Source organism: Podarcis gaigeae, assembly GCF_964106915.1.
Source record: "Podarcis gaigeae genome assembly, chromosome: 13".
NCBI lineage: Eukaryota > Metazoa > Chordata > Lepidosauria > Squamata > Lacertidae > Podarcis > Podarcis gaigeae.
Window position 1 is genome coordinate 33,197,595 of NC_139689.1, and position 25,859 is coordinate 33,223,453.

Consider the following 25,859-nt stretch of genomic DNA (forward strand, 5'->3'; position numbering starts at 1 on the left):
TGTAAAAACCGGCTCACTATTTCCCATGCTGGAAGAAAGGGGAGGGAGGGGGAGGGAAGCACCAAAAAATATAAATTTAAAAAGAAAAATATCATGACATTCTCCATGTTTCCAGGAGCTTGTAGTCCAGTTTTCGGCAGATTCCAAAATATCATTATGGAACCAGATGGGGTCATGGCTCCTGTTTCTCTGTGCACAGCTGTGCTTTCTTTTCAAGCCCTGGGTCCTCTCTGGAGGCCAAGAAACAGCCAGAAAGCAAGCGCCAGGAGTCGTCTCCAACGCGGCTTCCACAGCGACAGGATACTGGTGACCGAATTCCTAATTTGGGATGGGTGAAGAAAGACAGAGGGAACAACATTTAAGTTCAGACCACTAGACAGAGCCAAATGGCATCAGATCCTTCCTTTTGCAAATCCCAAAAACAAAAAGACCAAAGGGCTGGGGGCTGCGTATACTTTGCGCTTCTGTGACCAGGACAGAACTTCGCATTGGTACGAGTGTGGAATCCCAAAGGATTCTATTGCTTTAAAAATGAAGTTTCCAGCTTTTATATTTGTGAAGAAGAGCTTGTAAGCATGACGCCTGCACGACAACGATTCAGGCTTCAGACTTGTGTGGATTTCCTTCCTTACAGCTTTTTAAAGTAGCCTTGGATCGAACAGCCCTTCAAAAACAGAGGGCTGTCCTCTGTGAAGTCCAACCTGGTCAAAAGGCGCCTGTAAGACCGTGAAGCCTAGAGCCTAAAAATTACCTGACTGTGTCAGTGGTGTCAAAATAACCACCAGGAAAAGATGATAAAGGCAACAGAACCAGAAGACAAAACCACTAAGAGGAAAAACTAACTGAAAAAAATACCCCATGAAACAAGTTTTTCTAACATCTGGCAATAATGCCAGAAGTTTCCAAGGACAATATTTCCCAGTATGAGTGCCCTATCCTCCAAGTATCCTTCCATCCCTCAAGACCCCTTTGTTCCATTGGCAAAAGCGATCGATACAGCCAGAGTCCCAAACCACCAGGGGCCCATCGAGTCCCAGACTCCAAGCCTTCATTTCTTTTTAAAGGAAGACCCTTGTTGTACCACAACTCCCATCATCCATGACCACTGGTCCTGCTAGCTAGGGATGATGGGAGTTGTAGTCTAACAACAGCAAAGTTTGAGAAATACTGCGTGGTGTGGCCTATGGATGAGAAATAAGATATTGCAAGGGCTCCAGCTCCCCTTATACTCAGCCAATAGGCCAGGGATGCTGGGAGTTGGCAGGCCTGCAGCGTCTGAACAGCCACGGGTTCCTCATCATAGAACTGTCAAGTTGGAAGGGACCCAATAGTCATCTAGGAAGGGGTTGCAGATGAAGAATCCCTGCTCCAACCCTTGTATATACAATAATTGTTTACATTACCATTGGTGACAGCAGCACGGCGGGAGGGGGGCCCTGGCTACGTTGAAGACTCTGCCTCTTGCTTCTGTTTGGAAACAAGCTGAGCTTCCTTCAGGGAGAGATACACCTCCTCCTGGGGGTCGTAGTAGTAGAATTTGCGGATGTACGAGATCAGAGGCCTACGGGAACAGAGAGCCGAGGGACACTCAGGAGATCTTGCGGGTTGTGGAGTGGAAGTGAATCACCTCCCTCTTACTTAAAAATAAAGACTCGAAAATGGCTGCAAATCAATATTGGGGTTATCTCTGCAAACGCAACATCAATCTTCAATGGGGAGGAGTTTGGAACCCACTGACTGGGGCTACCCTATGCACCCTCGCTCCAAGAGGATTATCACGATGACGGGAAAAAGAGGGAAGGCACAGTAAGATAGAGGCCGGGGAATCTTTTTCAGGCCAAGGGCCGCAAGGCCTCAAAAAAAACCTGCCAGGGGCCACATTTCAGTAGGGGAGGGCAGGACTATAGGCAAAAGTGAGCAGAGTGATGGGTGCAACTCTTCCCTTTCTAGACAATGTTTCAACTACAGGAGAGTCAGAGATTTCAAGCACAAATACCCTCTCCTCTTCATCATCCAGGTAAGAAGAGGACACATTCAGGGGACACATTCCAGCTAGGAATAGGGGATGGAGGAGGGTTGGGGTGACCTGGGAAGAACCCCAGGGAGGGCAGAAGGGCCAAATTTGGCTCTTGTGCTCAAGGTTCCCCACCACTGCACTAAGAGAAGGACCGACATATACAGGAAGTGACTTAAAACTGTGTTCCACTGCAGATGAGCCCCAGATCTAATTATGTTAAAACTCCTGTTGGAATTCAGCCATCCTGAGGCCTCTGCACCCTGTCCCCAACTTCTTGGTTCCCTGCTCTCCCTCTCTCTCTTAACAGCTCCAGGGCCAGAACCAGCTTCCTTCCTCACGCCACCCCAGCCCAACACGCTTCCCTCTGTAACCAACAGATAGGAAGTTCTTAAACGTTTTGCTAACACCACTAGGCAGTTCAACCTGTAAGTGCGGGAAAGAGAGTATCACAGACAACCCCCTCTACCCTGGGGCCTTTCCAGGCAATTTACAGCACAACAAAAAATGCAGAGCAACTACTTCTTTGTGGAATCCCCAGATGTTTCCCCTCAAGCAAGTTGTTTGCTCCAGGCAACATCCCATTATCCCAGAGTGCAACAGCAGCAGACATTGCGGGTGCTTGGGAAAAGGCTGGTCCTTCTCCCTCCATCCCTGCCACCCTTTGATTTGGCATGCTTGTCTGGAATGCCATTGCTCAAGGTCTGGTTGCCACCACTGGATTACTCCACTACATCTGACGGCATGTAGTTTTTGTGTTTGTGTGAACCAGCTACACCCCCACCCCCCTCAAAAAAATATATATCACATTTGAGTGACGTGGGATGATACATTTTTATATTTTTTTAATCTCTAGCATAGGATCTGTGATATTCTAGAGGAGGGTTTCCCAAAAGTTGGGTCTCTAGCTGTTGTTGGACTACAACTCCCATCATCCCTAGCCAGCGGTCAGGGATGATGGGAATTGTAGTCCAAAATAAAAATAAAAAATCTAGAGACCCAAGTTTGGGAATCCCTGCTCTATAGTCACACAGGAAACTCCCTGCTTGATGCTGCAGTCACCGGGTAAGCAATGTGCTATGTGTCAACCTAACCCCTAAGTGACACAAACACCCAAGGAAGGGAAGGGGCACCTATGTCTCTCCCCAGATACTGTCAGGCTAAAGACTTCACCATCCCTGATACCACTGGCTGTGCAGAAAGAGGGTCCAAAAGTTATCCCATTCTCAAGTTTTCTTCTACTGTATATAGCAAGGGAAGGGCATTTTAATCACATGCTGTGTTGCATCACCACCTCTAGGAGAGTATAAGCCAGTGGCTTCCAAATCTCCCCCGCCCCCCACAACCACTCAGAAATTGTTGAAGGTCCTGGTGGACCACTTGAAAATTTTCCTGCCCCTGGTAGCCAATTGTCAGGAAACTGCCATCAGAGCTAGAGGCGGAGGGAAGGCTCCAGAGGGATGCCGGAGAGGGTCCCAGTAGGGAGAGAGGCAGCCCATCTGCTGGGGAAGGAAATCAGCGTAACACCAGTGGAGATGGGGGGCAGATGGGGGATTCGGAGAGGAGGCTCCAAGACTCTTCTCCAGAAACCAGTGGGGAGAGTACGGGCACTCCGCTGCCCACTCCCTCCCTGCGCAGAAGACTTCCGCGCAGGGAGAGTAGGAGGAGACTTGGCGTCAAACAACTTCTTTGCTGTAAGAGATTCAAAAAACGCCCACTGACGGATTCTGCTAGTGACTGAGACAACCACGAAGTGAAGGGCTGTCCAGACAGAAAGGGTTCAACCAGGTAACCAAGCCAAGAGTGGCGGCAACTTACGCACAAGCAATCCCTAGAACCATTACACCAATGTACTGTGCCATGCTAGGTGCTGCAAGACATGTATTTTTCATTGCTTCTTTTAGCTCTTGCACATTGCGTTCCAGTTTCAATTCCATAGAAGCAATAAAAATGCAACTGAACTAGGACTATTTATTGCAATGGATGTACCATGCCCAACCAGAGATACCCATGGGCTGCCTAAATGAAGGTGAGGGGTCATTGGGGTTCCCACAGAACAGAGTTTGGGAATCCCCGCTATAAGTTATTAGAGGCTCACACAGGTCAACTCCCTCCTCCCGTCCAACTTTCTGTAGGTCACAGTTGTTTTTAGAAGTTTTCCTTTTAAAAAAAGCAAAACACCTGAATTTTACAAACCTAGATACCTCTTCATAGCTTAGAAGTCCCCTGAGCATGCAGTAAAAAACTCAAAAGCCTTATCTTTGGATGACCCCATTCAGTTTCCAAACTGATATGCACACAACCTCTTGGCTTTGCTATTAGATGGAACAATGATGAAGAAGATGCAGCAGCTAGATTTCTGCACCTAGGGTCTTCCTTAAAATGGAGTTGGAAATAAACACAAAACAAAGAACAGAACGGAACCTTACTTGGGGAGCGGTAGTTCTGGAATGTGATCGATGCGAACCAGCTGCCTTATCCGGAAGCGGCAAAGGTGCTGTAGCGATTTAACGTTGCTAAACCTAGAGACGGGATACAGGAGCTGGACAGGGGTTGGAGGGAGACCTGCAAGTTAAAAGTAAGTAAATAAATACATTGGGAGTGGGAGAGAACTTCTCAGGAAATATCTCTGCAGCTATCTCAGAAACATCTGAGAAAGATATTTGTTAGGAGCATGAGGCCAAGTGAGTGCTGGAAGCCTCCCCAGTCACTGCCTGTATTGGACACTTGTTGGAAGCCTCTCTAGCCACTGCCTGTATTGGACACTTGCTGGAAGCCATTCCAGCCACTGCCTGTATTGGACACTTACTGGAAGACTCTCCAGCCACTGCCTGTATTGGACATTTGCTGGAAGCCTCTCCAGCCACTGCCTGTATTGGACACTTGATGGAAGCCTCTCCAGCCATTGCCTGTATTGGACACTTGCTGGAAGCCTCTCCAGCCATTGCCTGTATTGGACACTTGCTGGAAGTCTCTCCAGCCATTGCCTGAGCTCCCTCTCTCCTTCTAGTAAAAGACTTGGCCCTACACATCTGCTATGTGTTAGGAGTATAGTGGATCTCACAATCAGAAGCATCTAAATGTTTTACACGCACATTTAAATACATACCTGGAACCCTGGATCGCAAGAAATAAAGGAACTTCCCATTTTTGGAGTGCATGATGGCACGCTTGATGAACTCCACCACGGACTGGCAGCGGTCTTCAAACTTGGGGTGGCACCAAAGGCTGAAGGTCCCTGCCAATGAAGGAACATTAAGGGGCATGTTGGACAGAAAAGCAGAGGGTGGAAGAGCATCCATTTGGTATGTGCATGTGTGTCCCCCAGACTCTACAAAATAATGGCAATCTGCACAGGTGAGTGGATAGAATGCTGGAACTGAGAGATCAGGCTTAAGAGTCCAACCTGTATCACAGATGCTCCCTTGGGCAGATTCCTCTCTGTGTGAACTTGACCTTCTCTGCAAGGTGAGTAGGATGCCACCCAAGGTTAATGCCCTTGCCCTGCCCTCAAGGCTCACCTCTGTAATGCTCCATTCTGGTGTGGTGGGTTATACCCTGTGATCGAAAACTGAGGCTCAGGATGTATCGAGGATCAGAGCTGTCACGAACCAAGAAGGACCCGTCAGGTTTCCCTTTCAACTTCATTTCAGCATCTTCCCAGTTCATTGGTCCCCAGTACCAACCACACTGTTGGTTTTTTTCAAAAAAAAAAAGGGGGGGGCATTTTTATTACAAGGTACATTCTTACCTCAGGTTAAATACGCTTCGAGTTGAGCGCGTTCGAGTTGTGCTCCGCAGCAACCCAGAAGTAACGAAGCATGTTACTTCTGGGTTTCGCCGCTTGTGCATGCGCAGACGCTCAAAATGACACCACGCGCATGCGCAGAAGCGGCGAAAAGTGACGCATGCGTGCGCAGACGTGCTGTCGCTAGATACGTTTACCTCTAGATGCGAACAGGGCTCTGGAACGGATCCCATTCGTATCTAGAGGTACCACTGTAACTGGAAACCAGTTAGGTTTTTTTCAAGCCTTTTGTAGCTTACTGTCACAGCATAATGATTTGTGCTTGTAACACAGTCTAAGTGACGTTCCACACAACTGGATTTCCTCATCCTTTCCCTGTGCTGTTCCCCTGCCCCCAAAATCTACTCCAGAAGGAATCTCAACCCTCTGGAGCAGATTTTGATGGTCAGGGAACTGCAGGAGAGAAGAAAGATGGCGGGGAAAGTCGGCTGCACAAACAGAAGTCTGTAGCATGAGCGGAACAGCAGTTTTATGTACAACCCAATGTGTTTTGTTTTTGGAATCATGGGATAAATGGGAATCGATCTGATTAAACAGCAAACTTTTACAAGCATGTGGCTGTACATTCCAGCTCCAGCACCTACTCTCTGGCTTAGCGTAAGGAAAGCAGGGTTAAACTAATTTACGCTAAACAAAAGATTACTTAAATCATCCAGGCATAACGCAAGCAGGCAGTTCCCTGTAAAGTCATTAGAGGAATTTCACTGGCACAGAACCAGAGAAGCATGAGTCACTTATTTTCCCTTACGTTATTACAAAATAAGACACACCGGACTGCAAAATAGCAGTGTACGCATGCAGGGCCGGCCCAGCCAGGAGGCAAGGTGAGTGACAATCTCAGGCGGCAGGATTCACAGGAGCAGCAGATACCGCTCTCAATCTTTCTTGCCTCACTTGTTTCTGATGTAGGTCTACCCTGGCCCTTTCTTCCTTGGCAGGGACCGGGGGAGCCATTTTGGGGTCCCGCCTCAGGTGGCAAAATGTATTGGGCCAGACTTGCATGCACAGGCCTGTTCCAAACCAGCTTTAACCATCTGCAAAATACAGGGTCAGCAAAACCATAGGTTCTGTACAAGCTCTGGCAATCCACTCTTTACCACACACAGAGGCATTTTACTTTTAGCTCCTGTGCTCACGATGGAAGCCAAGCATCATCACAACGGAACCATCATAAGAACCTCTGCTGAACTTTCAAAAAATATATTTTCAGCCTTTCTTTTTCTATTTCTTTTTTTTAAAATTGTTTATGCTTTCCAAATTTATACATTTCGCTAATTTTACAATCATTTTAACTTTTCAAAACTTCGACTTCCTTCCCCCTCTTCCTGCGGTTCCTTAAATTTAATTTTAATATCTTCTGCATATCCAAATTAACTTTGTTTGCTCATTTATTCATCTACTTTAAATATATAACTCTTATAAAACTGCAGGTCATTACAACAATCCTGCCAATATTCTTATCTGTTTACAATTCATCTGTAAATATTCAATAAACCAATTCCATTCTTTTATAAAAAGCTTGGTTATCTTGATTCCTTATTCTTCCGGTAAGTTTCACCATTTCTGCATATTCCATAAGTTTTTGTATCCATTCTTCCTTTGCTGGGACTTCTGCTTCTTTCCATTTTTGGGGCGAGTAACATTCTCGCCGCTGTAGTAGCATACATGAATAAGTTTCTATACAGTTTAGGTAGTTCTGTCCCTATAATTACCAAAATAAAACTTTCTGTTTTGTTTTGTTTTGTTTTTTTCAAACAAAATCCTTTTCAATTCATTATGTATCATTTCACAATAAGCTTTAACCTTACTAGAAGACCACCACATATACTAAAAAAAACCTTCTTTCTCTTCACATTTCCAACACTTATTTGGTTTAGGTCAGCCTTACTTTTTCTAGCTCCCGCAAACTAGCTGCAAAACTGCTCGAGTCAGGCCGGTAGAGAGGGCACTGGAGGTGCTGTGCAGGTTGGCTGTGTACTGCTTCTGGTGCTCTGATCGGGATGATCCGGGGAAACGCATCTGAAAGGGGAGAGGATAGGGTTAAGACATGCCGCCACCCAAAGAATTAAAAAGCCAAGAAGGCTGGTGGCAGCTGCCCATGGCAGCAAAATTCTACGCCGGTCCTGAACAGGACATTACCGCCCTGCTCCCAACACACAATGAAGAGAAATTACTGAAAGTATAGACCAGGTATAGGTAAACTCGGCCCTCCAGATGTTTTGGGACTACAATTCCCATCATCCCTGACCATTGGTCCTGTTAGCCAGGGATGATGGGAGTTGTAGTCCCAAAACATCTGGAGGGCCAAGTTTGCCTATGCCTGGTATAGACCCTGCACCACAAGCAGTGGCAGCCTTCCAGATGTTGTTGGACTATTACTCCCATCATCCCTGACCACTGATGTTTGCTGGGGATGATGGGAGTTGAAGTCCGACAACATCTGGAGGGCCACAGGTTCCCTATCTCTGGCCTACAGCTGCCAAGAAACTGTTCAAAACCCTAATATACCCTCTGAAATGTAATTAAAAGTTACACACACACACACACACACACACACACACACACACACCACAGCAATATAAGAACTGGATGAAAACATCAATCAAGAAAACCGCTTGGTTAAATTATATAAATTTGGAATTAATTTGATATTAAGTGGTATTTGTACACAGTGGTACCTCTGGTTACGAACTTAATTCGTTCCGGAGGTCCGTTCTTAACCTGAAACCGTTCTTAACCTGAGGTACTACTTTAGCTAATGGGGCTTCCTGCTGCCGCCACACCGTCAGTGCACAATTTCTGTTCTTGTCCTGAGGTAAAGTTCTTAACCCAAGGTACTACTTCCAGGTTAGCAGAGTCTGTAACCCGAAGTGTTTGTAACACGAGGTGTTTGTAACCCGAGGTACCACTGTAATTGGCAAAATTGTACTAATCCTGGGTAAACATTGGAAAACTAATAAAAAATTATTTATTAAAAAAAACACCCTAATACAGTATAATCTAAGCCTCCTACAGTAAGCTTCACTCCCTATATCAGACCTACCCATTTTCCACAAACCAATTCTTACTATTACAATGGTACCTCAGCTTTTGAACATCTCCGTTGACGAACATTTCGGTTTTTCGAACGCCATAAACCTGGAAGTAAATGCTTCGGTTTTCAAACACACCTAGGAAGTCGAACATGCCACACAGCTTCCACTGAGTGCAAGATCAGTGAGGCCTACCTGTCGGCTATTGAGTTTTCGGTTTTCAAAATTTTCAGAACTCACACAGTCTTCCAGAACAGATAACGTTCGAAAACCAAGGTACCGCTGTATAACCATTGTGTGTGCTCACCTTGGTGCCAAACACAGCACTGAGCATCCTTGGGCAGCTACTAGGGCATCAGCAAAACCCACTTGCGATACCTGCCCTGAGTACCCTTGGTTTTGTTTTTTTACCCCTGGGCTGGCACTCTGAGCAGCATTGGGCAGCTGGATCTAACCAGCCTTTAAAATTCCCCTAATGCCCCCAAACTTATCATTGGTGTGAGTTGTTGCGGGAAACTGAGGCGCAACTAAATCAAGAGCCAATTCTGGCCCACTTCCTCCCCTGCTTTCTTCCTGGTGAGAGGTAAAAGTTTCTGGAAGGGAAGAGTGGTGGAGGAATGGAGCTCTTTGAACATAGGAAAAGAACCTGGCAAACACATATTATGATTCGCTGGTCTCCTTTCCATGGATAGCTATGTTCAGATAAACCTTAAACACAATACCAAAATCAGCTAAAAAGAACTTTCCTCTATTTCTGACGTTCAGGCCATTGGAAATGTAGCCACAATCAAGGAGGAGGTATCGTCAGACCGTGGGGTACCCCAAGGTTGGCAGAGGTACAAAATATTCAGGGGGGAAAGCTAAGCAGGGCTGGGGAGGATCCCAAACAGCCCAAAGAGGACTGAGCGAGTTTAATGGCCGCAGAATGCTATTTTTTTGGGGGGGGGGACACAGAAATCCAGGCGGTAGGGGGGATGCAATGGAGTACTTCTGGAGCAGGCTTGGCTGGCTGACCAGATCAGGAGCACATCTCCATGCAACGTTTTGTTGCAGCGCTCACTTCTCTTTAGCTAGCTATCTAGAACATTCACATCAACCACCAGTAGCCAGGAAACACTGCGTATGAAGACCTTCAGTTTATCATCGGTTGACGAATGGGAACCCTAGATGTTTCTAAAGGCAGACCTCCCCCAGGCAGGGCATTCCATAAGGCAAGTGCCACTGCAGGCTAAATCCCTAATTAGTTCCCTGACTGAGATCTCACTTCACGCAGGGGCATAGAAGAAAGAGGCATCAGCCACAGGTCTCAAAAGGATGGAGTGGGGCTGAACCACACAGGAAGCAGAAGCTGTGGTGGGGCTGGGGAAAGGAGGGGCGACACAGAAGCTAGACACTGGACACTCCCAGTTGCGGAAAGCGAGTCTCTAGACCAGGATTTCCCAAACTTGAGTCTCCAGCTGTTGTTGGACCACAACTCCCATCATCCCTAGCTAGCAGGACCAGTGGTCAGGGATCATGGGAACTGTAGTCCCTAAAAACACTGGTGACCCAAGTCTGGGAAACACTGCTCTAGGATTGACATGTCTTCTTTTGGAGGGGAAACCTGGCAATCTGGGGTGTGGGTGGCTTGGGGTCAGGCTCTGTATTGGAGGGTAACTGCACACACGCAAAAACCTCAACAACTTTCCAGATATTTACTTCTTGAAATATGGCAACCCCACTCTAGGCACACACTGCACCCTTGCCCCAACTGATGGAACAGCTCTTAATAGGGCTTTTGCTGACTTTCTACTTTGTTTCTGGCTATTAATTTAACTGGGCGGTTTTAAACAAACCGCTGTATGACCCTTGTCTTTTTAAAAATGAGGAGGCAGGAAAACATGCCTTTGCTAAAACGAGCCGTTCCATAGCCTCAACTCACCTAAAGATGAACACCTCAAACCACATCAGGTACACAAACTGGCAATCCCTTCCTAGTATAAATCAGGCAGGAATCATCCTTGCTTGCTAGTTTTATTCCAGGATGCACTTACACTGCAAATGTTCCTCTGATGTTACATTCCTCCAATGTTTCATACATGTCGTATATTTTACACTTTTATTTTGTAAACTGGTTTTGAGACCCGGATGGTGAAAACCAGGGTATAATTTATTCCATCCAGGAAAAAGAGCTCAAGAGATGTGGAACTGTCGCTAAGGCTGTCTTCAAATATAGCTCAATTCAATAAATTTTAACCCAGTCTCCCTTAAGGAACTTATAGGGGTAATAAAGTGCCTATATCTTGGGAGGTTTAAGCCACTAGATAAAAGAAAGTCACTAACAGAGGGAGGAATTCTAAATACTGTACAGCCCTGGTTGGCCACAAGGGGCAGCAAAGTCATATACTTTAGGGGCCACTTTTAGTGGGAAATCTCAGTGGAAGCCCGTTCAATTCCAAAGCAATTCTATATTATGTGTGTAGCAAGAAACTCCTTGGTTTAAGGAGGTTTAAGGAGGTTGCTGATAAGGGGAATGACAGGTTCTAATTATGCTTAGTAAATGTGCTTGCTGGTTTTGGTTGAGATACTGTTTGATTTGTACCACTCGGCAAGGCAGGCTATACTGGGCAATGTGGGGCAGAGTTCCACTGTTATTTTTTTCTGCGCCCCAAAATCCAAAGCTGTATCTCAGCCTTCCCATGTCCCACCATCCCACTGAGTCATGTTCATTCAGAAACTTTTCTAGAGCAGAGCTTTGTGTCGCGACATGTGAGTGTGTCAGCTGCAGTGTGTAAGTGTGCCAGGCAAGCACTCTCCAATCTCCTTCCAGGGCTGGAAAGGGATTAGTTTAACCTCCGGTTTGCGAGTTAAACTGAATTAAAGGTAAAGGGACCCCTGACCATTAGGTCCAGTCGTGACCGACTCTGGGGTTGCAGTGCTCATCTCACTTTATTGGCCGAGGGAGCCGGCGGCGTACAGCTTCCAGGTCATGTGGCCAGCATGACTAAGCCGCTTCTGGTGAACCAGAGCAGCGCAGTGAAATACCGTTTACCTTCCCGCCGGAGCGGTACCTATTTATCTACTTGCACTTTGACGTGCTTTCGAACTGCTAGGTTGGCAGGAGGAGGGACCGAGCAACGGGCGCTCACCCTGTCGCGGGGATTCAAACCACCAACTTTCTGATCGGCAAGCTCTAGGCTCTGTGGTTTAACCCACAGTTCCACCTGTGTCCCTTTAAACTGAATTACTGTGTCGCGAAATGATGCAAAACTGAGTTACTGTGTCACAAAATAATGCATGTCTAAAAACTGTGTGACCAGCATGAAAAGTTCAGAAAGCTCTGTTCCAGAGGCTTTTCTGCCCACCACTTTTTTGGCATAACCAGCTGAAAAATTACAGAGATATTTGACGCAGACTCCTAGAAATGCAAGACTTCCAGGGGCCCAAGTTTTCCCTTCTGACGCTCTGGTCCAAGAAGCATGCTTAAATATCTGCTGTATATTTTATTTTTGCAAGGGAGGAAAATGGGAAGAAAACCAGTTGACCCTGCCTTCCCTTAGATGCCCTGTCCACCAGTACAGCAGCTTCACCGGTTACCAGTATCACTGCTGGCTCACTGTGCGACAGCAGCATTATGGAGCCACCAGTCACTTCTATGGGAGAGCAAACAAGAAGGCAGAGCATAGCTAACGTGGTCTCCCCACCCCCCCAATTCCAGATACCTATTACACCAGTGTCAGGACAGTGCAGGCAAGTTCACTACCAGCAAGTCAAATGCATTCCACCAAGGACCAACAATGCTGACAGCAGCTCTGGTTAAAAATAGCAACCCAGAACGCCCACGACTCTACCGAATATTCAATTACTCCAATTCCTTGAAAGTTAAAGTATCTGTAAAATTCTGCTCCAGACCATCCCATAGTAGCCAATAGGAGCAAGGCAAAATTTGTCAGGAGTCTTGAAAAGGGGCCAGGAGGAGAGGGTTTCAGCTGAATTCTGTACACATGGCTTGGCATCTCCAGCGTGACCAAGAGAAACAGAAGGGGTGGTGCCTTGCATGCAGTGCCATGGATTTTTTTGCGTACTATTCTGTTTCTTGCACACCGCCTTGAGTCCAAAAATCCGATAATTCAAATGGAAAGCCCAGCTCCAGGGAGGGGAGGCGGAAATTTACAGCGGAATTTTTTGGAAACCACGAGGATCAAAGCTAGACTGACCCGGGGCGTGCGGCGGAGGCGGCGGAGGCAGAGGAAAAGACTGGAGGGACGAAGACCCCATCGGACCCACTAGGACAGATGTAGGCAGTGTCCCACTGATATCGTCTAGAAGAAGAACATAAAAAATAATTGAAATGTCCAGGAACTAAGAAAAACCCAAATGGGTGTAAGACAGGCTCGCATTAGCTTCACCTTCTCCAAGACCCAAACATTCACCTTGAGAGTCTTCTACGTCAATTAAAAAAAACGTGAAGACACATGCTTAGCAAAGGTTTATCCATACTTATTTGTGGCATGCACAGATTGTAAAGCGTTGGCTATCTTGGGTATCTAAGTTGAAAAGCTACCCTTTCAGGAAAAGTTTCCTTGGGTGGTTGGGGAGGGAAACAACTTCAGATGCTGAAATACTTCATCTTCTGATGGTCTCTTAGCCATCTGTCAATATGGTTGCCCGTAAGCCATTTATTTCTGGGATTTTTTATCACCATTTAATAATGTGAGCAATCACTTCTCATAGGCACAAAGGTGTCCCAACGTGTATGCACACATATATACACACACACACTGGTGTCACTGAAGATGCAAAAGTTCATATATTGACTTGCAGGGTGCAAAATCCTTCGAAAGACCAGATCTCAACATGATCATAGAATCAGAGGCAGAAGGGACCCCAAGGGTCATCTAGCCAACTCCCCTGAAATGCAGGAATCTCAGCATGTAGTCCCCCATCCAATTTGAAACCATACCAAACCCTGCTTAGCTTTGCAAATGTGCAGGCAATTTTATCGCTGCACCAAGGAATCCGTTTAAATCTGAGAGATGCTGAAGGTGGGCTGGTGGGTTTGTTTGTTTTTAATAGAATAGCTATATTTTATAGAAAGCAGGTGTAACAGTTTGGAAGGTTCAGCCACGCCAGCACAGCCCACCAGACATGCCCACCAAGGGACTCAGCGAAACTTCCTGGCTTTGTCTGTGACTGCAAAATAGGGAGGAGGAGCCCACAAGCACCTGCCAAGCCATAACCCACAGTTGGCTGGTTCTATCTGCAAAGGTGGAGAACATGCCAAACAGGCCTGACTCAGTGTTCCCCCGAAAAAGGGCTTCCTGGCTTAAAATGCATAGAAGCTTCATTTCAAAGATGGGGCACCTGCGTCCCTCCAGATGTTGCATTATCCCTGGCATCTGGAGGACCACAAGTCCCACCCCCCACCCCCACTTTAGATGCTGGCAATGCTGCCACTCTGCCTGGCTTTATATAGCAGGAAACCTCAGGCACAGGAGCCAAACACAGCTGTCCATCTGGCCCCTCGGGGCTCTCTCCAAACTACTTCCTTCATCACTGTCCTGCTTTTCCCCTTCCTTGACTGCTTTTGCCAGGCTGGAAAGTGCCCTTGACCTGGGATAATACCTACTGCTGCTCGCTTGGGCGGAAGATGGGAGAGATATGCGTGTGCACACACGCGTAGAAACTTCTGGCTTGCGTGGCTAGAACACAACATTGCACCCTGTGCATTCTGGCCTCACCCACAACCAGGAAGGAATGTGAAAGGTCCCTGCTTTATTGTAACACTGACATGATACCATGCTGCCCATAGTCCTACCTGTAGCAGCAAGTGATGAGAGACTCCATATCTCTTGTAACACCTACTTTAGGGTTTCCCAAACTTGGGTCTCCAGCTGTGGTTTGTTTTTATTTTTTACTACAATTCCCACCATCCCTGACGGCTTGTCCTGCTACCTAGGGATGATGGGAGTTGTAGTCCAAGAACAGCTAGAGACCCAAGTTTGGGAAACCCTGATCTAGCCTAAAACTTTCTGCAGCAACTAGCTTTCTATGCACTTTGTACCATCTCCTTTGTTAAAGCGTCAGCCCTCTCTTGTCGCCAGCCTCCCACACACAAAAGGAGCGCATAAAGCGCGATGCAGGAAGTTCATTCATCCTAAAGGGTGGCAAAATCCAAGTGCATTTCCAAAATCCAAGTGCATTTCAAGGGGAAGATCTGATGCCCAACATAAAACGAGAGGTTGGCGCAAGTGCGGGGATAGGAGTCCATTCAAAGAGACACAACTGCTTCTGAGCTTTAGAAAGGAAATTGAATTTAAGGCTGCACATATAATAAATGCTGCCAAAGTTCCTGAGCTAGATGGAACAAAATGGGCAGGTGCAGGCAGCTTTGTATGCTTAAATCTAGGACAGCTAAGAGAGCTCCCATCATCCCTGACTATGCTCACTGGCTGGGGCTGATGGGAGCTGGAGTCCAGCAACGTTTGGAGGGCCACAGGTTCCCCATCTCTGATCACAGACTCATAAGAGTTGGAAGGGACCCTGGGGATCATCTAGTCCAAACCTCCTGAAATGCAAGAATTTCAACACGCAGCCTCCCATCCAATGCAAAACCATACCGGACCCTGCTTAGCTTTGCAAATGTGCCAGCAGTTCTATTGCTGCACCATTTTATAATTATATATGGACTTGTTTGCAAGTATGCACACAAATGATCTGTCTGCAAGAATATAAGTTATCCTTTTCTTTTTAGAAAGCAAGCCAGCTTCTGGACGTTGTAACTATGTAAATACATCGGTTTGTTTTTTAAAAAAATACACGGGGGGGGGGGCAACACTAAGGAGTATCTCAAAAGCCAAAAAGGGTATGAACAGGAACTCCAGGAGTGAAGGGAAAGAGATCAGTGTGACCTATTTGACTCTTTACCCTTCCACCATGGGTAGCAAAAGCAGTGAAATTATGCAAAACAAACATGCAACTTTGCATAATGCATAAAGACTGCTGAATTTAACTTCTTGGCTCTGGTTTTGGTTGTGCTGCGCAGGATTTGGGGATGAGGGGGAGGAAGAGAGCACAGAAGATGACACAAGGAGGCTTCTCCGAGAACAAAACCCCAAAGGCTGTGAAGTGCTACACACCAAATGGGTTTTAAGAGGCTTCCTTCCGTTCACTGAAAAAGATCATTACCAAGCAGCAGATGGGAAAGATGGGGCAGGGCCTATTCTGGGGGGCGAGGGAAGGAGGAAGGACTCTGGGCGAAATGTGCAGTTTCGTAAAAGGTAGTTCAGGAGACAAGCAGTACCCAAAAGGCTGAGGCTTCGCCGTGGGGGAGGTGGCGGCGTTGGAGGGTGTGGGGACGTCAGACCGCGCTGGGAGATGTCGACATCAACCAAAGACACTGTCTCACCTAGGAAAATGTGGGGAAAGTAGATATTAAAACCAACAGCATCCCAAAGCACCACAGGGACTTGCATTCAAGCCAGCACCCAATCCCCAGGAGGTACTTTTCACTGCCAGGCCTGCGATCATCTGATGCAGCTGAATATAAACATGTGCAGAGTGCCTTTTCCCTTGCCAGTAAGCAACTGCACCCAGCTCTCCTTCGTGACTTGTCAAATTTAGAAGATTTCTAGACATCTCAAAGAGGGATGACGTTGAACAACACTGAAATGCCTCCCCAAAACACACACCCTTTAAATTGAAGAGCTTAATCTGTGCACCGTCGAAACAGAGCAAACGTAGAAACCACAAGCTGCATTAAGCTAGGTGTTACTCAGAGCAGACCCACTGAAATTAATGGTCCCCAAGCTAGTCATGTCTATTAATTTCAACGGGTCTGCTCTGAGTAGCACCTAGCTGAGTTCAGCTTGTGGTTTCTACGTTTGCTCTATTTAGACAGAAAGCAACCCTGTATCCCTGGAATGTTAATGACAGAAATTAACGATCACCATCTGATGGTGTGTATCTGAATGGGCCGCCCTGCCTTCCTTTCTAAACAGCCTGTAATACATCTGAGTAACAGCCTGTAATACACCTGGTGATGATCTCCCCACCCCAAACAATACGCAATGGATAAGACGAGCATAAACTTGCCCTGACCTATATTTGAAACCAGGAAATGAATCAAGTTATTCTCTAGCGTTGAAGTCAAAGCCACGCTTCCTATTGCAACTTTGGAGTAAGCTCCATTGAACGCAACAAGCCATAGATCACGTAGGCCTGCCCTCCTTTTGGTGTTTGGAATGGAGTCAGATCCTGCGCTCCCTAGATTCTCAAATGCATCCTCTGCCACAAGGGCGGAGAGACACTTTCGGTGTCCGACTCCAAAGCACTGCCATTTCCTACAGGTCCTCCATAGTTACACTGAACTGCAACCTACTTGCTGTTACACCAAGTAGGGAACTGGTAGAAGTTAGAATCAGCATTTTGCCCTTAGATGCAACTCTGTGATCTCTGATTTTGTGGGTTTATTTTTTTAACCACTAACCTTTTAAAGCTAATAAATAATAATAATAATAATAATAATAATAATAATAATAATAATAATATTCTCTGATATGCGTGAGCCTATGTAAATTTTCCTAGCACCACACTAATGTCCTCTCAGTCTAGTTGCTGAGATTAAACCTAACTCAGGCAGAGGGTTAGTGTATTTATTTATTAAATTTCCTTTCAGCCCTTCCTCCTAAAGAAGCCTGGGGCTGTTATATATAGGTGAGTTGCTGACAGAATTGTTTGCACCCTGATAAAGTCCCTTAAGCCACAAGGGACTGGTTGACTCTGATCAGGAATTAGGGATAGTTACTGATAGTGGTGAATTTTAGAGTATCCTGGGTAAAGCTGGAGCAACTGGATACCCTGATTTACTAAGTGTTTTCTGCTGCCACCCCTCTCCCTAGAATGCAAGAGGAAGGACTCTCTAAAGCAGCCTTTTCCCCATCCTGGGTCCCCAGATGTTGCTAAATGGCAACTCCCATCATCCATGGTCACTGGTTATGCCAGCTGGGATGAGGGAGGCCGGGCTCCAGGAGTAGTCTCATCCTGCCATGTGTTTGAAAAGATATGTTTTATTACATATCACGCACAGACACATATGCGCACAAAGTATTTTTTAAATGCTTACACTGAGATATAATAAAAATGTAAGGATGTCATCACGCAGCCCCCTTCCGAGGATTTGTAGTGCCTCGACACAAACCTGGATTGCAAAGCGGGGTGGAATGGCATGGGGGTGGACAAGCAGAGTGAGAAGGGGCACAGCACATGTCCCCCCCCCCAAAAAAGGCAGAATCACTCCAAAGCTAGTTATGGGTTTTTTTAAAAAATAAAAGTGCTACTATTCTTAGGTTTAAAGACCCACAGCAACACATTATACATGCACAGAATAATAAAACCACAAGCACTTCCTTCAAGGGAAAAGGAGAGAGAAATCAAGTTTGACACTCACCCGTGAAGAGGGGACCGAAAGCAACTGGAGAAAAGGCACTTTGCGTTCGCATCAATCTCTGTTTTCTATAAAAAAGACGGACAGATGAGCCTGTAAATAAGACAATGCTGGGTGTCTGTTCCCCTCTCAGAGGCTCCATCCTTCTACCCACGAATGCTGCCTCAAGAGATCCAAAAACCCTGCTTTTGAATTATATTCTCTGATTATAAGGAGCATAGGGAGAGGGTAGCTGCAACAAGGAAACTATTTCCACACAGGCTGGTTTGCAACCTATGCACATTTACCTGGTAGTGTCATTTGGCTGAATGAGGCTTACTTCCAAGTAGGCATGAATAGTATCGTGCTGTATTGTTAACTCATAAGCTGCCTCAAAAAGGGTAGGGGAGCCAGGGTGAAAATATCTAAGTAAATAAGACAAACCCAATCATTCTGTCCATTCAGCCCAAGATGCTGATTTAGGGAGTTTGAGGTTTTACTCTAAAACACACCTTGAATATAACTTTCCACCTGGGAGAATGAAGCAGGCTCCTGGCTTTAATTCAGAAAAAAAATATTGCACGCCTCAGCTATCAGAAGGCTGCGCCGTCATCTGGCTTCTAAGCCCCCATCATTAAGAATTAAGATGCAACGAAGCTTCTAGACCCCATGGTGGCAGTTATTAAATTCAATCTAACTAGAAGGGATTTGAGGAATCGCTAGTACCCAAGCTGAAAGACTGGCATTCTTCAGGGGCATTAGCACCCCAATAAGGTTTCCCTTAGAAGTTGTGGTCACTTTACAGAGTCAGCCGGATTTCTGTGTTAAAGATGTTAGAAGGGCAGGAAATAAATTAAATCAATAATGCTTGCTTGCTCATAAAAACATCAACCTACTCTTGTTCTGCAATTTCTGCCCCCTTTATGCTTGGATTTTTCAAACCACTTTTATGACATTAAAAAAAACATTTGTTTTTCAAGGTCAATTTCTATGCTATTGTCGCTATTATTGGTGAGAGTGGCTCTGACTGCGTTAAACTAATCTGGCACCCTTTCCTACTCTATACATAAAGGTAAAGGTAAAGGTACCCCTGACCATTAGGTCCAGTCACGGATGACTCTGGGGTTGTGGCATTTAACTCAATTTACTGGCCGAGGGAGCTGGCGTACAGCTTCCGGGTCATGTGGCCAGCATGACTAAGCCACTTCTGGCGAACCAGAGCAGTGCACGGAAACGCCGTTTATCTTCCCGCTGGAGCAGTACCTATGTATCTACTTGCACTCTGACATGCTCTCGAACTGCTAGTTGGGCAGGAGCAGGGACCGAGCAACGGGAGCTCACCCCGTCATGGGGATTCGAACCGCCGACCTTCTGATGGGCAAGTCCTAGGCTCTGTGGTTTAACCCACATCGCCACCCGCATCCTACTCTATACACAGATATACACATAAGGGTGGGTCATATCTGGCTTTCAGCATTATTATGATATATCACCAGGTAGACATCACAATATACTGATGTATCACAATGTCCGAAATAAAGATGGAGCTTTGTAGAGGCATTGGCTGGCTTCATGTTTTTTTCCTGAATCGTAATTTTTGCATAGTACGCACATGTACACACACCATAATCTGCAATATATTGCCAAGTCAAAAATTATGAAACCAATTTTGGACAATATATCGCCCAGTCCTAATAAACACACCTCTTCCCACCCCATCTTTAACCACAGACAAGTGTGAGTGAAGAGGTTCTATCCTTTTTTTTTACTCTCACTGACTGTACCATCAGTTCAGCCATTGCACAGGTGTGCTTAATTTGGAAGTGCACTCCCCCCCCCCAAATTTAACCATTTAACCGTGGATGGGGGGGGCGAGGTGGAGCGGGCATTTGCAATGACATAGATGTTTTGTGAAGGGAACCTCCATAGATAACTCAAGCCACATTTTGTAAGCGAGAGCAATAGATAACTAGACAGAAACAAAGTCCAGCCCAGAAAGAAAAAAAATCCTATTGGATTTTGGGTGGGAATTTTCTCACATTTCAGAGGTGAAAGCCAGTCACCCCTTGAACACAAAATGGAACCCATCCATGCCAACTATGCCTGGAGTTAGAAATCACATCCATATGAATTTCCCCTCAAGGAATCCTGGGAACTGTGGCTTCCCCCCCACAGAACTACAATTCCTGGCACCTTTAAACTACAGCTCCCAGGATTCTTTGCGGGAGGGCATGTGCTTCAAATGTAGATGTGGCCAGAGTTGGAAGGGGCCTTGTAGGCCCGCTAATCCCTCCTCGATGCAGGGAATCTAGAGCTACACCATACACAAGAGGTGGCTGTCCATGAAGACCCCCCAAAGCGTGAGACCTTACCCCTCTAGAGAGTGTGGAGGGTGGCATAAACCCAATTTACTCAACAAAATATCCTTCAGAAGTCTCTTCATCTCTGTCTCAAAGACATACAATGTTCTTTCTTCGCACGATTCCCTCTGGAGCATTAGTCCCAAAACGTGTCTTCTTCATATTGCTATACTGATTTTGTTTTTCTCTCACCCTTCTACCAAAAAGTTCGGGATACCTGACCCCCTCCTATATTTTATATTCACTATACCCCTGTGAAGAAGGAGGTGCAATGGCCCAGTCCTCACAGAGATGACAAATCTGTACCTGGGCTGAACCACACAGAATGGAAGGAGGGGTCAACATGGTGGAATATTCCTCCATGAACACGTGCAATTCCTCCATAAAGAAAACCAGCATTTTGGCATTATTGTTGAGGAGGAGGAATCCATCATGCAACACCTCATACGCAATCTGAATTGGTACAAACCAGACACAAGCCCATCCCCTCAGCAAGAACTAGCTAAGAGTGAGTGGCAAACTTCAAGTCTAAGTAGAGATACAAACCTAGCCAACTCTAGTTTCCATTGGAATAGGAATGGCTTTATAAGTAAAACGAATAATTATAGGTCTTTCCACTCTACCACCCCTGCTTGCTGTCTTACACACACCCATTTACACACACATGGGCCTTAAAAACAAAAAGTAATGGTAGTTAATACTTCTCGTAAGCTGCTTCAGAAGGGTTTGTATTCTGAAAGGCAGGGTGTGAAATAATTGTAAGAAATAAACACACACATACAGTGGTACCTCGGGTTAAGTACTTAATTAGTTCTGGAGGTCCATTCTTAACCTGAAACTGTACTTAACCTGAAGCACCACTTTAGCTAATGGGGCCTCCCGCTGTTGCCACGACACCGGAGCATGATTTCTGTTCTCATCTTGAAGCAAATTTCTTAACCTGAGGTACTATTTTTGGGTTAGCAGAGTCTGTAACCTGAAGCGTATGTAACCTGAAGCATATGTAACCCGAGGTACCACTGTATACACACACACCCACCCTTGGTTTTTCATTAGTTTCAACATACGGTATATGAATAAAGCTGCCCTAACCAAACCGGACTTTTCCACTGTGACTGGCAGGTGTCAGGCAAAGAGGCCCTTCCATGCCCTTTTCCACCAGCACCATTTACTGGAGATGCCTGGGAACTTTTGAATGGAAAGCACATCTTCTACCACTGAGCTGTGGTACAGACCAAAGAGAATTTATACTAATCACCAGCTGTAACATACAAAGTTGAGAACTGGTTCGTGAACCCCAGGGTTATATGCTCTGCTGTATGCCCAGAAGAGTCCATTAGCCTCTATATTGCTTTAAGGATAAAAATAATAAATTATACTAAGAAAGCTTTGCAGCACAGCGAATGTGGTGAACCAATGGCCCTCCAGATGCTACAGAACTACAGTTCCCATCATCCCTGGCCATTGGCCATGCTTGCTAGGGCTGATGGAAGATGTAGTTCATTAATTTCTGGATGGTACACCTGTGCTACAGCATCAATAATACTAATAATTTTATTATTTATAAAGAACTATCGCTAAATGTAAATGAAAAATTACAACTAGGCCAGTCTCGTCCTACTATGCAATGCTCCTTGAACTCTGATTTCTCCATCGAAACATCTAGGCCTCAAAAACTGGCGAATCCACCATACCACCACTGTGAACCACTAATCCAACACCTGAACACAAGAGTATTTACTCTTAACCCCTTAGGACAGTGAAATTAGCAGAGGCATTTAAACAATAAAGCACTCCTCTGCTTCACAGAGAAAATCCATGTTTAGTTCCCTCAACCTTAAAGCCTTCTGTCCACAACTGGAAAACACAACACTAGGTCTCAGATAAGCCACCTTTAGTTACGTTGCCAAGCGACAATTAAAAACAGAAAACCCACCAGTCATTGTTTATCTACTGGTTCTCCCGCTGTGTGTTACCCCTCACCTAGAGATTGCGTGTAACCAACGTGGTGCCCCTCTGGATGAGGTGGACTACAACTCCCATCATTCCTAACAACTGGAGCTGATGGGAGTTGTAGTCCACAACATCCAGTGGGCACTATGTTGGCTCCCCCTGCTCTAGCTGCCTAACACCAGGGTGTTCCTTTGCAGTCAAAGGTTTTCCACATCTTGAGAGAATCCAGTGAGATGCCTCTCCTGTTCCATGAGGAAAAGGGAAACAAGTGTGAACGTCTTTCCAGGCAGTTCACAGCTTCTAGCCTTTCGCCACCAGAGAACTCCAGCCTCCACAGTCACCAGTGAAGTCCTCCTTTGGTATTCAGGGCTTAGGACAGGCTTCCTCAAACTTGGCCCTCCAGATTGTTTTTGGCCGACAACTCCCATGATCCCTAGCTAGCAGGACCAGTGGTCAGGGATGATGGGAATTGTAGTCTCAAAACATCTGGAGGGCTGAGTTTGAGGAAGCCTGGCTTAGGAGCTCTAACAGAACACAGAAAGATGCATCATAACAGCTCAGGACATTGGTCTACCTAGATGTCTGGCAGTGGCTCTCCAGACTCTCAAGAGAAGATTCTTTCAGTCAAAAGAATGGAGCAGCAGGTGTACTTGGGACCTTCTGCATGCAAACCATTGGTGGTTGTAGATAGAAATGTGAGAAGCGGAATCTCCTAAGCCCAAGTGGAAGCCAGGAAGACTGATTTGGGGGGAGATTCTCTCCTCTTTTGAGGTGCTGCCCAAGAAAAGCCAATACCTAAATTCTCTATCCTTCACAGCATAGGAGCCAACTCCTGGAGGCTTAGATTCCTTTGCGCTCCCCCCAATAAGATATCGGAGGGAGCAGGGCCCCCCAAAGTTGATGGACATTGTCATTCAAATAGTGTGAGTGCAGCAAGCCATGTGTTCGATTATGCAGGGTGGGGCTTACCTGGGCCCCCCATATTTTATTCAAGTTGGCACCCCTGCTTGACAGACTCCCTACCTGAATCCATAGCCAGGAAACAAGCACCTGAGAATCCACTGTTACAAGCATAGTCTCAGTCTCAGCTTTTGACACCCAGGATACTCCTCCAACAGACGGTCCCTTGCCAGATCTCGAGGTTTCCTCTCCTCACCCCCCCTTTTTTTCTTTCCTCTTACCTGCCCGACTCTTGCTCCCGACACCCTGGGTGGGACACATCGGGGAGGCTCCCTGCCGTGCCGGAGGTGGCTCGGGGAGCTGCGGCTTGCAGCAGCTCCCTCTCCCCGGCCCGACGTGCACCAGCGGGGGTTGTCGGGTTGCACGACGCTCCGCTGCAGCTTTTGGTGCGGAAAAGGCGGCTCAGGCGAATCTTCAAGGAGCCTTTCCTCGAGGGGGCGGCGGAGGAGCTCGGGCGGTTGGCCCCGACGGCGGGCACCGGGCCTGCCGGAGGTGGTGGAGGAGGGGAACCCGGGGTAGTGGTGGTTGCAGCAGCAGGTGCTTGGAAGCGGCTACCCGCCGCGACGACCGGGCTGGAGGAATCTGCCTGCCCGACAGCCGCTTCCACCTCCTCTTCGTCTTCCTCGTCGGGGCCGAGAGCTTCTAACACGAGCAGGGCGTCGCTGGTCTCTTCCCCCGGGGGCAACAAGGGCATCGTGGGCGGAGGGGCTAGAGGCGGCGGAGGCAAGAGGCTCAGGCACGGGCAATCTCCGGGAGGCTTGCCCGGCCCTCCCGGGGCCGTCGGGGGAGCCTGGTGTAGCCCCAAGGCGGCCAGCTGCAACTCCAGGCCGGCCCCCGGGGGGAAGAGGAGGCCGCCAGCCGCTCCGCTCCAGCATCGTCCCCCTCCAGGCTCGCCTTTCGGCGCGTCCAGGAGAGCGCACCGGTGCCTGGCGCACAGCAGCTCCGAGGGCGGTCGAGGCGTCGAAGGCGTGGGCAGGCAGGCGGACGGGGAAACCCCCGACGGCTCTCCCGCTTCGCCGGGGCGGAAGACCAGCAGCTGCGAGCCTCGGAGCCCGCCCGCCCTTCCACGATCCCCGGCGACGGCAGCGGAGCTTTCCCCGACGGCTCCGCCGAGCGCCAACCCGGCTGCGGCTGACTCGGCCCCGCCGTAGCCCAGCAAGCGGCTCAGCACCCGGTACGAGGCCGCCGCCGCTGCAACCGCTTCGCCGCCTCCGCCGCCTCCGGGCTCCGCCGCCGCGGCCGCCGCCGCTGCTCCTCCTCCGGCCCGCTGCATCGCGCTAAGGGAGGCGGTGCATTGCATGGAGCAAAAGGCGAGCGGGCCTCGCCAAGCAAGCTGGACGGGGAGGCCGGCCCCGGATCCAGATCGGCTGTCCAAAAAAGCTCAAGGCTTTCGCTTGCTTGCTTGCTTGCTTGCTGGCTTGCCTGGTCGCTTAGGGGCCCGCCCGAGCAGTGGGTGTGCACGCCCTCCGACTTCCCTTTCCGCTGATGCGCCCGATGATGCGCTCTCCAATGTGACCAGCCCGTCCGCGGCTGCGGCTCTTCTCTACGCTGCGCGCGCGCAGACGCTCCTCCCTCCGCCTCCTGCGCACTAGTCCCAGCTGTTCCTTCCAAGCTCGAATGCAAACAGATGTTCCCAAGCCGCGCTCTCCGGCCGAGGCTGCCAGACTCTTGGTTAGACCCACCCCATTCGTGGAAAGCCCCGCCCTCCATCCTAACACTAACCCCCCAAAAGTAGGGTTGCCATACTTCAAAAAGGACCTCCGCGAAAGTTCTTGAGCCAAAAAACCGCGATTTTTCGATGGACTTTACTTTTTGAAAATATACCTATATTCTGAGTAATATACACATTCTTCCAAGGCACATTACCTGTAATAGTTATGTTTTCCCTACTATAAAGGTAAAGGTACCCCTGACCATTAGGTCCAGTCATGGCTGACTCTAGGGTTGCGGCGCTCATCTCGCTTTATTGGCCGAGGGAGTCGGCGTACAGCTTCCAGGTCATGTGGCCAGCATGACTAAGCCGCTTCTGGCAAACCAGAGCAGTGCACGGAAACGCCGTTTACCTTCCCGCCGGAGTGGTACCTATTTATCTATTTGCATTTTGACATGCTTTCGAACTGCTAAGTTGGCAGGATTCAACCCGATTAGGAAGACTCAAAAGTTGCCTAACACCCAGGACAAAGCTCCACATTTCGGAAATTGCACACACACACACCTGGGAAAATCCAGACATATGGCTGCCCTGTCTAGGGATTGATGCATTGTTGATTCGCAGGTACCTAACAGGCAGAAATCACATGGATGCAGCTTTTCTGCAGCACAGCCAGCA

At 47.5% G+C, this 25,859-nt stretch overlaps 1 protein-coding gene across 2 annotated transcripts; it reads right to left on the reverse strand.

The window, feature by feature from the left end:
* SOCS7 (suppressor of cytokine signaling 7) lies at positions 1-24,976 on the reverse strand. 2 transcript variants are annotated; one of them, XM_083708728.1, is made up of 10 exons: positions 23,752-24,954; positions 18,282-18,346; positions 16,137-16,241; positions 13,051-13,155; positions 7,711-7,841; positions 5,536-5,704; positions 5,124-5,252; positions 4,444-4,579; positions 1,404-1,561; positions 1-318 (listed from the first exon to the last, which is right to left on the reverse strand). In XM_083708728.1, exons 1-9 carry the CDS (start codon positions 24,828-24,830, stop codon positions 1,441-1,443), a joined length of 2,040 nt encoding a protein of 679 aa, XP_083564854.1. In that variant the 5' UTR covers positions 24,831-24,954; the 3' UTR covers positions 1-318; positions 1,404-1,440. The 2 variants fall into 2 exon arrangements, with proteins under 2 accessions (XP_083564854.1, XP_083564855.1); XM_083708729.1 differs by lacking the exon at positions 13,051-13,155 and having other exon boundaries at positions 23,752-24,976.
* Between the last annotated feature and the right edge of the window lie 883 nt (positions 24,977-25,859).

Excerpts from the sequence above, each read along its gene's own strand:
- SOCS7 (XM_083708728.1), bottom strand. The coding sequence starts at position 24,830 with ATGCAATGCACCGCCTCCCTTAGCGCGATGCAGCGGGCCGGAGGAGGA. Across the intron at positions 13,156-16,136 it reads GCGAAGCCTCAGCCTTTTGG|ACGATATCAGTGGGACACTG; the intron begins GTACTGCTTGTC and ends TTCTTCTTCTAG. Across the intron at positions 5,253-5,535 it reads CAGAATGGAGCATTACAGAG|GGACCTTCAGCCTTTGGTGC; the intron begins GTGAGCCTTGAG and ends CTTCATTGGCAG.